Source organism: Mustela nigripes, chromosome 12 (assembly GCF_022355385.1).
Source record: "Mustela nigripes isolate SB6536 chromosome 12, MUSNIG.SB6536, whole genome shotgun sequence".
Lineage (NCBI taxonomy): Eukaryota > Metazoa > Chordata > Mammalia > Carnivora > Mustelidae > Mustela > Mustela nigripes.
Window position 1 is genome coordinate 72,877,871 of NC_081568.1, and position 18,696 is coordinate 72,896,566.

General features: G+C 51.7%; 1 protein-coding gene across 5 annotated transcripts in view; it reads right to left on the reverse strand.

Moving 5' to 3' along the window:
- Positions 1-553: 553 nt before the first annotated feature.
- LOC132028532 (core histone macro-H2A.1) overlaps positions 554-18,696 on the reverse strand; it is a 74,174-nt gene continuing 56,031 nt past the window's right edge. For 3 of the 5 annotated variants that reach the window (XM_059417606.1, XM_059417608.1, XM_059417607.1), the window contains exons 6-9: positions 18,381-18,480; positions 12,103-12,192; positions 9,898-10,072; positions 554-1,313 (exon numbers count right to left, since the gene is read on the reverse strand). In XM_059417606.1, the coding sequence (XP_059273589.1) occupies positions 1,148-1,313; positions 9,898-10,072; positions 12,103-12,192; positions 18,381-18,480 (531 nt within the window). In that variant the 3' untranslated portion in view covers positions 554-1,147. Of the gene's footprint in view, positions 1,314-9,897; positions 10,073-12,102; positions 12,193-16,571; positions 16,663-18,380; positions 18,481-18,696 lie in introns of all 5 variants that reach the window. The other 2 variants (XM_059417609.1, XM_059417610.1) reach the window with 1 other exon arrangement.

Sequence of the window (18,696 nt, forward strand, 5' to 3'; positions counted from 1 at the left end):
TGGCAGCACATCTTGGGGACCTTGGTGGTGGCACCTTTCCCTTAGAAGGTCCTCAACAGCAGGTCCAACACAGCCCCAGCAGAAGGCTTGAGGCTTCGGCAGCTCTATTTGGCAAGTGGCCCAGGGACACTGGGCCCATCCATGAGCTGGGGAGACCATCCATGGGGGGCGGGGGGGTGGGGGGGCAGATGGCAGGAGAAAGCCGGGCTTAGAGTTTAAAGACCTGACTCGAACACTAGTGCCATTGCTGTCCGCATGGCGTTCAGTATATCTGTTTCCTTATCCATGAACTGGGGACAATACCCCTCCCCAGGTATCACAAGGCTGGAAGGAGAGACTTCACAGGAGCTCCCCCTCCAGCCATCGGGGACTGAAGATGCCCGTGTCTGGGCAGTAGTGGCCTGTGGTGCTTCGGTGGAGGCAGGGGGAGGGGGGAGAATTAGAGAGGTGGGAGGGGGGGGAGCAGCTGCCTCGCGCTAGCCCCCCATCCTGTGATGAGAGGAGCCCACCTAGGGCTCAGGGGCACAGTAACTTGAAACAAGCCAGTCAAAACAGCAGTTTAACATTTTACTAAATCAATTCACACAAATTCCAAATTGCAAATATAATTAAGGACAACAGATTCTGTTCTGCCTTTTAAATCTTTCATTTTCAAATCCATCATTAAGACAAAAAGTAAACAAAAATTAAGTCGGCTGCAAATTCATGATTTTTCTTCTTGAGGAAAAAAAAAGAACATTATTGTAAAAAGAACGCCACTGGGTGTACAATAAAGCACCACGACACACGGTTACAAAACAGGCTTCCTGGATTCGGCCACAGATAGAAGACACTGCTCTCCCCGCTGCTCTGCGTCAAGCAGGATTTCATTAAAATAAAACTATAAAATCTCCTAGGTTACACTAAAGTCAGACACGGTCTGGAACACAGTGCTTAACAACAGTAATGCCAACTATCAGTGCTAACGTAAAAACATTTTAGAAGGTCAAAAACAATTAAACTGGAAACCAAAACCTTATTTTCCCTAGATGAGCAAAATTGGAAATTAAAGGGTCCCGCCTCCCAACAGGAGTGATGGGGAGTTTTCGTTCTTTGTTTCAGATTGGAGGCAGGGGCACGGCTCGGGCTGGCTCTGTTGCTCCTCAGCCTAGTTGGCGTCCAGCTTGGCCATTTCCTGTACGTAGATGCCTATACTCTCGCTGTCAAAAAGCACGAAATACACCGTCTTGATGGAAGAGGACATTGTTGATACGAAGTAGCTGGAGATGGCCTTCAGGATCAGCTGAGCTGCTGTCTGCTTTGGAAAACCATTCCTGCAGGAGAGAAAAGCGCTCAGCAACCAGAAAGATGATGACTGCCATGGCCCTGCCTCATGCTCCCTCCCTCCCAGAGGCCCCTGAGGCCGAGGCCATGTGCCCTGCTTTGCCTCCTGTTGCCTTAATGCCCCTGGCAGAGACAGAGGGCTGTGGGATCCTGTGGCTGCTCGTACACAGGCCTGAGAAAGGCCCATGCCTGCCACACCCCGGAGCGACAAGTGTGCAGAGAACTGTGACCTTCAGGAGGATGTCCCATGTGCCCTCAGAAGGGACACACCAGGCTTTCTGAGAGCAACCAGCTGATGGGCAGGATCTGCGTGTCAGGCATTAAGTCTCCCAAGGGTAGGTCGAGCTCCTGTTTCTCCTCGCAGCATCACCGTGACTAGCATGGGGCCTGGCGCATAGCTGTGGGTCACAGTCCGTGGGACAGTGGGACGCTGGAGCTTCTCTGGGGTGAGTGTGTGTGTGTGTGGGGGGGGACTGTTCTTCATGCCCACAGGCAGAAGGACTCCATCCCTCACATGGGCCTGAGACCTCACAGTGCCAGGGCTACTGGCCCGGAATGCCTCCCAGGACACACCAGCTCATACCACCCAAAGGCCAAGGCCCAGGGGAGCTGCAGGTGCAGGGAACAACTCCTGGCCCAGGAGGCCTCTGCATCTTGAGGGGCAGCATCCAAGTCTCCAAGCCAAATGGCTGTGAATTCACACCTATTTCCGCTTGTGACGAATGCCCAGTGGCAACTGCAGGGATAGGTGTGCAGAATTCTCAAGAATTGCAAATGAGGTCTAAAAAGACTGACACCACTTGCTCCAAGAGTGCCTTAGGCTGTTTCTGGTCAACTCTGCAGGCACAGGTCCCAGGTGACCCGGGACAGCAGCAGGAACGGAGCAGCTTGCCGAGTCTGGCAGAAATCAAGTCTGGCAGAAATCATGCAGGCTTTGGAGCCGGGGGCCCTGGGCCCAGATCCTCAGCAAAGAGTACTTGGGGTGAGTCTGGGGCCCATTTTCATGGGATTTCTTTGTTCTTTAGCAGGTCTACAACCTTCAAATGCCCCTGAGTGTGGGCACTGTTGGTAGCCTGAGTGCTGGGCCGGCCTGCCAGCTCTGGCTGCACTTCTTCAGATGAGGAACCTGCTGCCAGGTAAGAAGTTCTCTACTGCATAAGGTACGGGATCTCTTGTAGTACTCTGAGCCTTCCTCACTCAGTGTCTGGGAGTTCTGAACCACCTTAGGACCCCGAGCAGCTCAGAGCTACTGGTGAAAATCACTCTGGTGACCCACTTTGCATCAAACAGGGCTTTGCCCAGCTTTGAAGATGAATCCCCAGTAACTTCTAGATGCTTCACAATGAAGCTTGTTCTTAGCAGAGAAGGGCTGTCACCCAGGGCACGTTCCCAGCCTGTGCAGAGTGGCCTTTCGTGGTAGTGGGGTGTGAGCAATCCCTCACAGCAGGGCCCCCCTTCCTCAGCCCCACGACGCGCCCACAGGAGAGCCCGCACACGCCATCCTGCCTGCGAGGCTGAGGGAAGAGCGGCACAGGCGTGCCAGCCAGGGTGGTGCTGTCAGGCCCAGGTTGCTCTGGAGCTGACCCCGGTGCTTGGTCTACCAGCACAGGAGGAAGGGCGACCAGCAGGTGGGCGGGGATGGAGGGTGGTGGAGACCATGCGGAATGAAGGGTTTTGCTGGGAGTGGGGACAACTGGGACCCCCACGGCAGGTCATTCCCCTGCCACCCGTCATCCCCTCTCAGATCTGCAGACTCATCTGGGGAGGGAGCTGTTCTCGCACCTGACAGGCCCTGACAGTTGAGTTTTTGCAGCATAGGTTGTCCCCAACAAGGCACATGTTGGCAAGTGCTTGAGGACCTAAACTTAAGCTTCCGTTTGAGGGAGGGGGTGCTGGGGGCAGGCGTCTGCAGTGAGGACATTCCCAGGGTCCTGTGTTGACATGAGTGTTGGGGCAAGTCCACCTCGCACCTGCTGGGGGTGCATGACTGCTTACGGGCTGCCCTTCACCTGGTCCTGCCGGCTTTTGTGCAGATATAGGGTCATGGGGTCACTGGAATAAGGGCTTACCCTTCTGAGTATCTCCCAAAGAGCAAATATTTATTTTCCTGTTGTAAATTCAGCTGCTGCACAAAGGGGATGCCAAATGACAGCCCCTCCGTTCATCCCTGGTGAGAAAAGCCTGAGGCAGCGGCAGCCTGCGGCCGGTTCTGCAGGAGTGGGGAGTTCGAGGAAGCTGCGGCAGCAGCACAGGGAGGAGCCGGGCTCCAGCCAGGGGAACGCTGAGGGCTGCTGGACCATGCAGAGCTTCGTGTGTGGACATGGCTGGTGGGGGTGAACAGGGCCATGAGGAGTTGATCTCAGCCCTGGAAGTCCGGCTCCCCACAGCGAGGGCTCCCTTCTGTCTGTCTCTGCATCACAGCCGCAGGGGATGCTGGGCTCCAGTGAGGATCTGTAGAATGTCCCTGCAGTCTGCTGAGGGGCTGGATGGCTGCAGCCGCCCTCCTCTCGCGCTGGCCCAGCCTGCTGGCCCGGGGGCACAGTTCTGTCGGCTGCCCTCACCCACACTGTGGCTGCTGTGTCCGAGCTGGGTGACAGATGGGGCCGTGCAGATACTCTGGCTCCTCGGCTCTTGCTGACCAAAAGCACGTCTGTCACTCCTGCCAGACTCCCGCCCTTTCCCCTTTCAGACACAGGCCTTCTCCTCTAGCTTTCCATCCCCTTCCTCTCTAGACTCCTGAGAAGGGCTGTGTGACGGTCAGTGAGGGAACATTCTTTTTCGTCCCCCTGTATCAACCGTTCTCCATTTTTGCCGGTCTCAGCATCGCAATGGGCTTGTCCACACGCAGGGTGCTGGGCTCCCCCTGGCGAGTTCGACTCAGCAGGTCCAGGGAACGCGTTCTCCTCCTGTAGCCTGCATAGGCATTTTAATCTGAGCTCACATGGTGGGCCCCATGGTGAAGATCCTCTAAGTGGGGGAGAAAGGGGGGGGGTCCAAGTTGTCAGGCCTGGCAGGCCCTACAGCTAACAGAACAGGGGCTGCTGTCCACTCTGAAGCTCACTGCTGGGTACGGGGGAATCGCAGTTGTTTCCAGAAACACCTCCCATTGACAAGCCTGTCTCTGTCGCAGGCAGCCACAGCCTCTAGAAGGACGCTAGCCACAGGACTGCTGCTGCTCCAGACTGCACAGGGCACTGGTAAGAGCTTTCCTTATGTTCTCATAAGGTGGTGAGAACATAAGGACTTTATGCACAGTGGCTTTGCAGAGCCACAGTTCAAAGTATTTGTGGCAAAACAGAATGTCAAAGTGGGTGCTCCCACAGGACCGCCATAGGTGCCAGATCCTGTGCCCACACGTTGGGGGCAGCTGTGGCACATGCAGTGGCCCCCCACTCTTCTGGGCCGAGCAGCTGCCCAGGGTGTGAGTCCAGGCCCTGCCCCCGGAGCTCGCTGACCATCCAGGGCAGTGGGCTGGGGCATCCATGCACCTGCTGGCCCAGGAGTCTGGGAGTGGTGAGCAAGAACCACGCAGGAGATCCTCTTTCACTCCCCGTATCTAACCAGCGGGAAGTCTTGCAGGGGCTTCAGGAAGGCTCATGGTATGGGAAGCTGCCTTCCCCCCAGGCCCCGCAACAGTGCTGGTCTCTGCACCTTCCTGGGCTGATGGGGCAGCCTTAGGCCCTCAGAAAGCTGCTGGCAGGTCTGCGATGCCTAGTCATTCTAGAGAGAGGAGGGGCCGCTGGCACGCACAGTGTGGTAGGGGCCAGCTTCAGGAGACCAACAGCCTGTGGGGTCTTGTTCCTCTCCTGGCTTCCTGGCTGCTTGTGTTCCCTACTGGTTGTTTTTCTGTAATAGCCCTCCCAGCCTGGCCAAACCTTTGGCCTCCTCCCCAGCTCTGGCCTGTTGCCCCTGTTGACAATCACTTTATCTGTCTTCTGGAAAAGACCAGAGACCATCCCCCTCACCCCAAGATACAGCAGAACAAGAGGGGGTTGGGGCTTCTGTTCTGGTGTCAGATTGGGGTGTGAATCCCAGCTGCCCTGGGGCATTAACCTCTCCAAGCATTGTGGGTACTTGGGTGCCAGCTGGTGATGCCCGGGGTGCTGCTGCTCCCCACAGGCAGCTGTAGCCTCCGGGCACCACTCGAGCCCTATGGGGCCTGTTAGGGGCTGCGAGTCCAGCAAGGTCCTTAAGTTACTCTGCAGCCAGTGCTTTCGACCTGGAGCAGACTAAGGAGACGGCTGAGCTTCCCCTGAAGTCATTCCGATTGTCTCGGACAGCCCTTCCCAGGGTCCTGGGCATCAGCTTCCCTAGACTGGGGCAAGTGGACCACAGGGGCTGCTGTGATCTGGCACCCTTTGGGCCAGCCTGGTCAGGGATGGAGGGGGCTCCGTACTGGTTGTCTTTCCATCCCACCTGGATGGCAGAGGTTCTGGGCTCACCAGGGCCACATCAGAGAAGAGGGTTTATTTCTCCAGCACTGCTGAGCCCCCACCTTTGATGGGGGATCGCCAAGCATCCCTGTTATTGGGAAGCTCCCTTGTGGGGCTGGCAGGCATACAGGAGGGATTCTAGGCCAGGAGCAGTGTTGAGCAGGTTGATCAGGGACGCTGGAGACTCTTGTGCAGAGAGGCTGTGTCCTGGGAGATGGAAAAGTCCAGGCCAACTTTCTGGAGGAGACCGTCTGGGAGCTTGCCTTGGAAGGCAGGGTAGGATCAAAGGTGGATTCTAGATGGATTCTGTGCTGGACCAGTCCACCCGTCTATCTTGGCAGTCTAGAAGAGGGTAGGGCTGGATGGCACGGAAGGTTTGGTGATGCTGGGAAAGTGTGTGTGCCCACGTGTGGTCACTCTGCTGCCAGGATTAGGTCTCCTGCACCCTGTGCTACTGGGTCTTTCTAGGCATGGAGATGGGCCAGGGAGCACAGCCAGCCCGCTGTGGCCTGTTACTTCTCTCTCTCCAGGGTATTTTTTCTTGAGGCTACTAAGTAATTCTCCCCATTTGGTTTGGTTCTGTCCTATTGATCTTCTAAGGTTGGTGGTTCCTAGGGTGGAAGGAGACTGATGTGTAGGCCCAGGCAGGTCAGGGAATTCCAAAGTGGGGTTTCCAAAGTTCCCTAAAATCCAATCCTGTAGAGAGTGCTCAAGCAGTGGGACAATCATCTGCTGACCAACTGGAACAGAAGGAAGGGGTTCCATGTGCCTCATTTCAGCAGCACTGATGCAAAGAACTTCCCCTCAAATTCTGGCTCTACCCAGTCTAAGCTGTGGCACCTCAGGTACGTGTGTTAACCCCTCTCAGCTTCTGTTTTTTTCATTTGGTTTTGTTTGTATGGACTTAATGCCAGTGCTCACTGGGTTGGGTTGTGGGGAGATAATGTAGATCAGGAGTTTTGCACAGGGCCTGGGACTCAAGCAATGCCCATAAGTGGGAGCTTGAGAAAAACAAACTGGTGGTTCTTTTAAGCTCATAAACCTAAGCAGAGTTTAATCAAGGCCCCAAAGTATCTCTTCTCTTTATACTATGCCCCCCAGAGATGGGTCGCCCTCAAATGTCCAACAGAGTTGGGGTATCCATAAATACTGTGACCGCAGTGCCCAGGGACCAGATGTCCAGAGGCCAGAGGTGGTGACTCTGAGGCCAGCCATGGCCTCCAGTGGGCTCAACTGCTTGGCAGTGGGGCCAGTGGGCTGAGGGTGGGCATTCACGGCTTCAGTCATCCTGCGCAGGCTGAGAGAAAGGGCTCCTGCTGCTCTTTACCAATGTATTTACATTTCTATACTGTGGGGGTTTTTAAATGTGTCTTTCTTTTTTTAATTTTTTAAATTTATTTTCAGCGTAACAGTATTGTTTTTGCACCACACCCAGTGCTCCATGCATTCTGTGCCCTCTCCAATACCCACCACCTGGTTCCCCCAACCTCCCACCCCCTGCCTCTTGAAACCCCTCAGATTATTTTTCAGAGTCCATAGTCTCTCATGGTTCACCTCCCCTTCCAATTTCCCTCAACTCCCTTCTCCTCTGTAACTCCCCATGTCCTCCATGCTATTTGTTATGCTCCATAAATAAGTGAAAACCATATGATAATTGACTCTCTCTGCTTGACTTATTTCACTCAGCATAATCTCTTCCAGTCCCGTCCATGTTGCTACAAAAGTTGGGTATTCATCCTTTCTGATGGAGGCATAATACTCCATAGTGTGTATGGACCACATCTTCCTTATCTATTCGTCCGCTGAAGGGCATCTTGGTTCTTTCCACAGTTTGGCAACCATGGCCATTGCTGCTATAAACACTGGGGTACAGATGGCCCTTCTTTTCACTACATCTGTATCTTTGGGGTAAATACCCAGTAGTACAATTGCAGGGTCATAGGGAAGCTCTATTTTTAATTTCTTGAGGAATCTCCACACTGTTCTCCAAAGTGGCTGCACCAACTTGCATTCCCACCAACAGTGGAAGAGGGTTCCCCTTTCTCCACATCTCCTCCAACACATGTTGTTTCCTGTCTTACTAATTTTGGCCATTCTAACTGGTATAAGGTGGTATCTCAGTGTGGTTTTAATTGGAATCTCCCTGATGGCTACTGAAGATGAACATTTTTTCATGTGTCTGATAGCCATTTGTATGTCTTCATTGGAGAAGTGTCTGTTCTTATCTTCTGCCCATTTTTTGATATGATTGTGTGTGTTGAGTTTGAGGAGTTCTTTATAGATCCTGGATATCAACCTTTTGTCTGTACTGTCATTTGCAAATATCTTCTCCCATTCCATGGGTTGCCTCTTTTTTGTTGTTGTTGACTGTTTCCTTTGCTGTGCAGAAGCTTTTGATTTTGATGAAGGAGACAAAAGCGAAAATGAACTTTTGGGACTTCATCAAAATCAAAAGCTTCTGCATTTCTATACTGTTTTAATTCTGCCATGATTTTTCTGCCAGAGACTGTGAATGCCAAAAACAAAGTGTTTTATTTCCCTTCCTGAAACCCACGATTTATGGGCCAGCTCTGGTGTAATCCCAGTCTCTGTTCAGGAAAGAGAGGGCTGCCATCTATGCGGCTCCGTGGGGCCAGGGGCTGCACACACGTGTTCACCTTGGGCATTCTGCCCTCTTGAAAGCTTTCAATTGATTATTTTTAAAAACTTTTTACTCTGTGAAAATTGTAGAGAATTATTTTAGGCTTCAATTAAAAGTTCCCAATACCCACATGAAAGAACATGAAATCACTGCCTCCAATAAAGGCTCCTATTGCTGCTTTCTTCGGAAGCACCTTTCATCAGTGGAGATCCAAGTGCATCTGAAGCACTAATTGAGCCTCGGAGCTGTCTGTGAGGAAAGGCCGTCCCCAGAGCCCCCTCCCTGATAAGGCAGGCCAGAGAGGCTAACTCATTCAGCAAAGGTCCCACAGTGGCACAGTGCCCAAGAACAGACCATTTGTCAGAGGGAGACACAGGGGGTCCCAGTCTGAGAACACAGGAAGCCTGTCTCAGGCTAGCAAGCTCTGTCACTGGTGGTGTGGGACCCTGGTGAGGAGAGTGCCATTACAAGGCCTGCCCAAGGTGGAAACAGCAAACTGCTCTCTCTGTCCTCCTCGTGGGTTGGGAAGAGGAGTGCTCTGAAATGAGGAGCTTCCTAGAAAAGTGAGGAAGGAGTCTGAGGAGCAATAATCAGGCTCTCCCAGCACAGCCTGTGGGGCTCAGGGAAGTCAGCGTGGTGTCGTCACACAGTCCTGCCTTCCTGGGGCACTCGGAGGAGCTGATGGCAGACACCCAGGGAGCTGCACAGTCTGGATGGGATGCCCTAGGTGCAGCCATGGCCAAGACAGAGCCCGAGGTTGGGGTCTCTGTTGGGCCCAAGATGTCCACACTTCAGCCTCTGCAGGCCCGTTTCCCTTGGCTTCGGTGCCCAATCCAGACTGTGAGCCTTCCAGGACGACCCCGTGACAGGCTCTGCAGCCTGCTGTTACATTCCCAAAGCCCTCTCCCTTCTCAGAGTGCCTCGGATGCTACTAGTGCACACAGCATCTGTCGGGGCTTGCTCAGGGCTGGGAGGTCGGCTGGGCCCAGCCCTGTTTCATGGTTACTTAAGTGCCCACTCTAGTGCACCCCTCCTGAGCTTGACAGCAAGACGGGGAGACAGAGGCAGAGTGCGCAGGTCTGGGGGAGGGGAAGGACGCTTGGGAAAAAAGGTGAGAGGCCGAGAATAGTGCAGTGTGGGAGAGCACCCTCCGCACAAGCATCCCAGCATTCATACCTGCCCTGTCCGCCCCACTCACTCCACACCTGGGCCTCTGTCCTGCACAGTTCACTGTCTCAGCACACCCTGAGCTCGCTTCCCATGCATCTACTGTGATACTGAAAATTTTCTGCTGGCTTCAGGCTTTCTGTCTCACTGCATCTCTTCAATTGCTGTTCACCATTGCTTCACGTTCATGTTATTCCCTTCAGATCTACTCGACACATCAGGTGGCCCGAGGACAGCCTCAGCAGACCTTGCACAAGCCAGAGTTCCATGAGGATGGGCCACATATGCAAATCAGCACATCCACTAACGACATCACAAGCCAAGTGTCCTTACCTGCCACTGCCAATAGATGGGAACGCGATGGACTTGAGCTTCTTATCATCGGCCAGGGCCAAGCAGTTCTTCACTGTCTTTTCCAGAAGTTCCTCACACTTGTCTGCACCCCAGACTGGACTGTTACAGTGGATCACAAACTTGGCCGGCAGGCCATGGCCTGCGCTGACAGCAGCTGGAGAGAACGAAACAGAAACAGTGAGGTCCATCCCTCTGCAAGGCTCACGGCACCTGATGCCCAACCTAGAGCCCTCTGGAGGCTGCTCCCCAACTAGACGTTTTAGGCGAGACATTGGGCCATGGCCCACCCTTGGAAAGTTGGCGTCAGTATCCATCACCACCAGGTATTTTAGCCAAGATGACAGCGAGCTCTCTCTGTACCCTCCCAGAGACAGAGCCTGGAGCACCTCACTCAACCGAGTATGTCAGCAGCCTCAAATGTGCCTTTTGGGGTCTCCAAGCCCCAGTCAGTCAGGGGACTCATGTACAGATAATGACATCGTAGCTAGATTGCCCCGGCACAGTTTAGGAAAAAAGCAACAGGAAAGCAGCTCTGGTCCATGAACCACTAAGCACCATGACAGACAGCTCTAGAGCTGCCTCTTTTCCCTCACTGACCCCCTCAATGTGGACAGAACTCAGCTCTTCTTCCACGATGCTATTTTCCAGTCCTGCAAGAGCCACTTTGTCTACCTTTCCATGTCCACACCACAGCCAGCTCTTGCCCTCAGGCTCTCCCCCTTGTCAGATCCAGAGAGCCTGGCCTCCAGTGTGTTCCCCACCCCAGCCAGGGTGGCATGTCAGCGCGGGGTCTCCCAGAGCAGGTTCTGCAACTCCCATCCCCCAAGACACACCACAGAGCCGGTAGTTCTGGGTCCACGGGTACAGTGAGTACTGCCTGCTCTGTTTCCGCACGGGAGCAAAGGGAGGCCTCCACATGCTGAGGGACAACCGTCCTCATGGCTGATACAACCTGTCACGGTAGGTTGTGACACTACTAGAGACCAGGAGAGCATGATGTGTGGGTGGAGTCTCACAGAGCAGTAGCAACAGCCCAGCAAAGTTACAGGTCTGCATCTGAGTCTTGGCTCTGCTCCCTGACTGACGGGAGAACTCTGGGAGGAAGTGCTGATCTCTGGCAATGAGAGACTGGGGTCTGTCCCTGGGAGAAGTCACAGCCACATGTCATGCGGGAAAAGACTGAAGAAAACATCCTTACAGGGATCACCTTTGGACAGTGGGGAAGGGCTGTGTTTTATACTACCTTTCTATGTTTCAAAGTGCCTTAAAACATCTTGTAAAATAGATGCTAATACCAAGAACAAAAGGAGTTATTAAAACAGACAGACATGTTGTTAGCCTTGCTAAATGTAGTGGGTTTGCCTCTGCTGTGTGTCAGGTGTACTAGCTGACCTGGGTGAGTGGTAGCACCAGGACTGCCCCTTGTCACAGCTCTACCCAAGGGTCACCCAAGGGAAGGACCTCCAGGCTGGTGCAGAGAAGGGCCAGGAAGGGACTGAGGAGAGGCCAGGAGCCCCTGGCTGGGTAGTTAATAATGCAAGCTCCTCCCTTGTCCCATATGGCATTTTGGTGGCAATACCTAGAAGGGCTTGGAAATGCCCTGTACCCTGATGCCATCCCCCTTTGACCACCTCACGCACCAGAATCCAGGCCAGCAGCAGGAAGAAGGACCTGATTCTAGCTCTTAGCAATCCTTCTCCCTACACCAGATTCCAAGTCATTTTCTTATCCCACCTTTTCTTAGAGGTGGGACTGGCAAATGGAGAATGTCTCTTGTCTTGCCTGTCAGAAACACAGATGGCTGAATGGAAAGGACTCATTTGCATGTCTCCCTCGCACTTCTGCAGATGGCTCAGCATCACTGTCGACAAGTCTCGACTCTTAGCTTTGCCAAACTCGGCTGCTCTAATTCCTTAAAATGTGAGGTCTAGGCATCAAACATTCAAAAGCTATTTTGAGCAATAAGGAAAAAAGTGGAAGGGCACATTGTACAACCCTTAAGCTCCTCCTGACAGTTTGCATGTGCTAAGCCCAAGTCATAAAGCTGACAGGTGTCCCTGTGCCTCCGGCTCGGAGACAGGTGCCTGTGGTCATGCACTTCTCAATTCCAAGACGCCTCAGAACCCTGTTCTCCTGATGTGGCATGAACCACACCCGGATAAGTAGGGCGCTTCCCCAGCTCACCTCCAGCAACTTCCAAAGGCCCGTTCTTTTTTCGGAGCTCCAGAACCGCTTCCACAAACTCCTTGCCACCCTTCTTCTCCAGCGTGTTTCCTAGACAAGGACAGGGTGAGGTCAGACAATCATCCTTGCATCTTGGGGCACAGACAGACACTCAGCATGTCAGGTGATTACAGACTTCAAATGATCTGACCAGCTAAATCTCCATATGGCTGCAAAACACGAACTAAGCCTTGGTGAGGTTATCAAAGTGACACTTGCAAAGGACCCACCACTGGCCAATTGCCCGAGTGGTCATTGCTGTCCCACATTTTGACTTGGAGTCAACGGAGATGGGCTGGAGATGGGAGGGACGTGGGACAAGCCTGTTGCTTGCAAGCGTGCCTGTCCTACATGCTTTTCCTTGCTGTGAGAAACCAGATGGTGCTGGCTTTGGAGGCTCAGGCCTCCACTAGATTTTCCTGTCCCTGGGGAGAACCCCCAAATAGGGAGGCTATAGGGAAAGCATACCATGCTCCTATGAGGGAGCCAGGTCTGCCCTTGGCAGCAGGCCCAGAAGAAAGCATTCAGATTTGGTCACCTCTGGACCGGCATTATTACCATGCTTCGTTCCTATTTTGCAGCTTTAGCTTCATATGTGAATATAAAAAAAAAAGAAAAAAGAAAAAAGAAAAAAAAAGAAAAGGAAAAAAAATGGCCTCAGACAGTATTTCCTTCATCACACTCATGACTCAGAATCACTTTAGGTAAAGGAAGGCAACATCAGAAGCAGAGCTTAAAGGCGAGCTTGTACCCCATGGAAGGTGACCGACTGTTCGGGGCCAGATTGCCAGGATTAAATCCAGTGGAGGTAGGCAGCCCCTCTTCTTGAGCTGGGGGTCCTGCTGAGCGTTCAGTTCCTGCTGCGAAGGCGGGTGCCCACATGAGATGGCCAGCGTCTACGTGGCCTGCAGCTTATAGGCCCACAGCATTCTGAACGAGTGACCACATCCTCCTCTCAGGTTTGGCCAGAATGGGGTCTCAGTCTTCCTTAAGCTCTGATTCGTCAGTTTTGCACATTTTAAAGTACTTTTCCTCACAAGAGGATGAAATACTCCCCTTAAGATTCACCGTTTATCTTGGTAAATTCTCAGTTGCACTTGGCACGCTGTGATACGTGTCACTCAGCACATCAGAGCACACCAGCCCAAATTCTCTTTGGATTCTTCACCCTCTCGTGACTAGGTCTGTTTATCTGAGACGGACCTGCCTCCCAGGCAGACTGGCCATGGAGGAGCGAACTAATCCCAGGAAGTATTGGGAAGGGAGAGCACGCAGCCTGGGCACCATCCCCCATCAGCACCGGGGCCAATGGCAGGCACTGACCAGCTGGCAGCAGGTCTGGGGGTTGTGAATGCATATGACCAGCAGGCCGTCACCACCCCACCCCGCCCAGAGCACTCTCAGATGTCCAGAAGAAGGGAGAGATTAGCATGTGGGATACTGGGGAGGGGGCCAGCATCCCACATTAGCTAAGATGATACCCTCACACCTGCACTGGTCTTGGAAAGCAGTCACGGACACTTTAAATGGCAGAGGAATCAGGAAGGAAAATACATCCATTCCAAAGATTTCCATCCTCTGGCTGCGGCAGCTGCTGCGCATTTCTGACCAAGACCAGCATCACGGAAGGTGGAGCAACAGGCATGAGGGAGCAGGGTCGGGCCTCACAGTCCCATCCACCCTGCAGGAAGTGCAGGCTCTGAGGATACCCCCAGGGAAGTGAGGCCCAATTAGGGGGTCACTCAGAAGATCATGCAACAGAGAAAAAGGAATCTTTAAGTCTGAATCTGCTGGGTCCCAAACACTGCTGCCCACTGCACCTGGTCTGGCCTTCCCTGCTGACCTGTTCTCCAGCTCCAGGGAGGGAAAACAAAGCTGCTCCAAGCGGAGCTATGTTAGGTCTGCATTCTCTATCAGACATACTCTTTGGGGGAAAACTGAGAAATTTGGAAGGTAAAATAAAATCCGTTCTATGTTCAAACTAACAACTCCTTTCTAAAGCATATAGTATTAAGAAAATGGGCTGATGTATTATTAAAGGTGCTGTATCTTAGGAAGAGCGTTTACTTTAAAATTTTTACTTGTAATTAAATCTGGCTTTAATTAGAAGTGAAACTTGCAAGTTAAAAATACACTCAATGCAATTCCCAAACTTAAAGATTGAAACCCTAGGTTGCAGGCATTCACCGCGGTCAGGACCGGACCCCTACACACACATAGGTATGCACATGTTCATGTAGACACACGTGTACTTTGTAACAAGAAACAGGCCCATTTCAAGTGTATTGTCAACACTCATCATGGAAGACTCTTGCTTTTTTAGGCTCCACTTCAGGGTTAATCATAGTAAAGCAATTGGTTTCTTTGCCCCCAAGCATAAACATGTGTTACTCCCATGAGAACAAGAACATTATTTCATGCTCAGAAAGCAGGCATAAGTATCAGTGTTCAAAACAGCCTAAGCGAAAATTTAGGCTTGGACAAATGTCAGGCTAAGCCTGTGGTCTATTTCACTGTTAGAAAGAACTGTGATGGGTAAGAGTTAATCACGGGGCTAAGCATTCCTGCACTGGCATTCCTTCTTCCAGCAGTCTCGGGTCTCAGGAATTCACACCCAGGGAAGAAATGGAGCGACCGTGTCCTAGCTTCTGCTTTTCCCCTCTCACACATCAAAGTGGGAGCTGGTACCAATTGAGACCATGGATGAATCTGGTTTGTCATTATTTTTGGAAATGTCAAAGGTAGATGGGTTCAATACTAGTCTGGACTGGTTCACTAGAAACAGCACTGAGATGGGCTTTGGAAGACCTGGGTTCTGGCACAGTCACTTGGGGTCCTCCTCAGCCAGTAAAGCTGTCTGGACCTGGTGAGGTGCCTGCCAGCTGTGACAGTGTTCATGAGTGATGTGCCACATGACCTTGGCTGAGCTCTGGGGGCCAGGTGACGGATAGGTCACCGAGGCTAACAGTGCCTCCCCTGCCCGTCTCAGTGGGCTGACGGCAAGTACCTCACAGGGCAAAGTATTAGCACGGTCACGATTCCAAAGACACCAGTTGTGATCACGGTTCTGGCAGGATTAGGTTCCTTGCATGTTACCCCAGAACTGGCTCCTGCCCCCACCTCAAAGCCTCCAGCTGTACCTCTGGGCATCATGAATCTTGCTGACCACACAACTTCCACATCAAAGAAAGTCCCTTTCCCTTCTCCTTGGGACTGGGGGAGATACTTTTGCAGGGGAAGCTTGCTTATTTCCATCTCGTCCCAAGTCCTGGATGGCAGGGTGAACCCAGGTCTTAGTCACTCCTGGCAGAAAGATAAGCTCTTCTCTTTACTGTTTATTTTCCTCCAAATAAGTACTTCCCTCCCATCGAGTTTTCATTTGGTTAAGAAAAGGAGTATCTTTCTCTTAAGCTGCTTGACTTAGGAGCTCTTAAACTCCTCCAACATCTTATGAAAGTGGAGTTTATTGCCTGCAGCCTGATTTCATTTTGGCCTGGAGGCCTTGGCGAATCCCGACTTCCCGGCCAGTGTGTCTTTTCCATCCATGTTCCAGATCCAAAATGCCCAGGAGAGTAATCAGCCCAAATCACAGAGGCTAGGGCAGACCGGGAACGGCAGGCTTTGCTCGTGACGCTTAACAGAGCTGGACAGCCTCAGGCTGCTAACACTGTTTGCACTTCAGTGTCTGGGACACTCGGGAAAATCCCGGGAGCCTCAGCCTGCAGGCTGACTGCACTTTTGCCCTGTATTAGAAAGGGCACTGCTTTAGGAAGTGATGTTCAAATCTACCACCAGCATGCTGTGCTCTGCTGGGAACAAGCACAGCTAGCTACTGGCCAAATCCTAGGTGCATGTGAGGGTGAGACCAGACAGGAAGCACCCATCATAGGGCAGGCACAGACCCAGGTGCCTCTCATCGTGATCACTGTTTCATCAATAGGGAAACTGAGGCACTGAGGACTTAAGTTCCTTGCCCAGTCCTCCTAACCACGAAACGGCAAGGCTGGGATTCAAGCCCCTTCCACCTAGCTCTAACCCTGTGCCTTCCTGCCAAAACATCCAGATGCCCGGACCTCACCAAAGTAGGCTTGGCAGCCGCTCGGCCCATCCCCCTGGCAGCTGAAATCCAGGGTGAACCCAGTCTCCAACAAAGCTGCGCCTCGTGAAGCAAATGCAGAAAGGACGCTGCTGAACCAGTTTCCAAACCAGAAGTGTGCCCATCTGTCTGGGAGCTGTGGGAGGCACCCTGGCGGACAGCTAGCTGTCGATTTCTCGTGGTCACAGCCCAGGGACAGGAGACCTCGGGAAGGTCAGGACGGCTGGAAGTGTGAAATGAATGCAGCCCTGCATAGCTGTCAAAGGATCAAGCTGTCTGCGGCGGCCGACTGACCATGCACACACACACTCGGCAGCACCCGGCTAGGCATTACCTACTTCACCACCGGTGTAGAAGTCAGTGTTTGTCGGGTGAACGACAGCATCACTGTCGATCGAGGCAATGTCAGCCTGTACAACTTGCAACTATAACAGGTAAACAAATGTATATCAACTGTGTTGGACCGAGACCCACGCACAGGCACATTTACTAAGGCCCAATGGCAGGGCTGGCCTACCTGGTCGATTCCAACATATGAGCCCAAGGGGCAATCAGTCCACGAAGTGTGCGCACATGTGGATGGGGGTGAGGAAGAGGAGGAGGAGGAGGAGGAATATCAAATGTGACATGTTTAAATTAAACATTTGAATGACATGTCCAAAAAAAGAGAAACACACACATGAGATCATTTCCAAAGATTAAAAGAAAGAACAAAACAACGAATGCCCCATTTCACTTCGCAAAAGCCTCTAAAACTGGCACCCCATTGAGAAGACTACTAAAAACATGGCATCTGTTTTAAAAAAAATGTGGACTATCAGGCCAACCACAATGACAAGTTTCTCCATTTTGTCGGCAGCAACATTCAGAGCAGGGGTTTTAGTCTTAGGGCACGCATAGTTTTATCCGCCTTTGAGGGCCATCTCTTGAAAACCAAGAAAACAGTATGTGTGCATAGAAAACTGCCTTTATCTTCCCCCTCAATGGGTAAAAATATTTTTTCAGGTTTGCCATTTATTCTAGCCAATCTTATTTTCATGTATTTTACACATAAAAACATACTTTAGGTTTGATCCCTGCCTTTTCTAGTTTATGGCCTTTTTTTTTTTTCCTTAAAGAAAATATCTGCATGAAGAAAGTATATGGGTGGAAAATAAGTTTGGGCAGGGCATTCTTGAGTCCCTGTTCCCATGTTTCCAGCCCACAATTATATCTGGTTTGCGAGGATTGGGCCCAGGCTCTAGAATGAGCATCTCTGCTGGTAAGAGATGCTGCTACCTGACACAGTGGAAACTGGAAACAAGGTGGAAACAAAAGGCTTCAAAAAGATACCTAGGTCAGCATCAGGCAAGAGGCTGCCTCAGTGGGCATTAGCTCATCTGCTGCGCCTGGCAAGGCTCACAGCTAGGAAGACAGGAGCCTTCACTGAGCCCCTGAGTGGAAAGTTCCTCTGTGCAAACATCAAGCCACAGACTGGGACACCTGAGCAGTACCTCTTCCCTTGCCCTGAGCTGGGCAGACACCATAGCTCTGGGACAGAGCTTTCCTCCATTGGAACTCCCTCAGAGATGTTCAATATTATCCTCTAATCAAATAATTCACGAAGTTGGCATGTAGTCATATACTGTTTTCGGTCATAGGAAACGCTGAGTAGGTGGTAAATTTGGGGGAAACCAATTTGCTGGTGGATTAAAGCCAATGATGAACCAATGCAGTTTAATTGGCTCTTCAAGTACGTCTAAGCTTTGTCATTTCTAATTAAGGCTTAAATGGAGAAACTATCATTTTGTAGCAACCTGAGATTTTTCAGTTCTAAAAAAAAAAAAAAAAAAACAAACACATTTTTTAAAAATCCCTCCCAGGTAACCAGCAGTCAGTATGATCATTATGGAAGAGAATTTAGATAGCAGTATATTGACCAACCAGGGAAAGTAGCCAATTGCACTTAATGAAACATCATCAGATCACTTCCATTTGAAATGGCTTGGTGTGAGTAAACATTTGGGGTTTACCCTCAAATGTCCATCTTGGATTTGGGAATTTGGCTTGCCCCCCTGAAGTTTGAGAAGATGAAAAGCCTAAATTCTGGGCTCCATAACTTTTCATCTGACAGCTGGCGGTGCCAAACCCCATCCCCAATTACCTAGGTCATCTTTAAGGTCAATGTCAGCATTGGTAGGATTGATTATGGCCTCCACCTCAAAGCCGGCTAAATTACTGATTTCACTGTGAATAAGGTTCAGCTGAAAAGAAAAGCATGAGGTGGGAAATAACAGGACAGCCGGGAAGTCACAGAGAAGTGAGCCTTGGGATACAGATGGAGGACAGGGAACACTCCAGCTGTCTTGGGTACAGAGGGGAATGGGGAGTCGCTGGCTAAAACGAATCCGTTTCAGACAAGACTCAAGTGCTGCTCAGGATGCTGGAAGGAAGCAAGCTAGGCTGAGGGTCCAGGACCC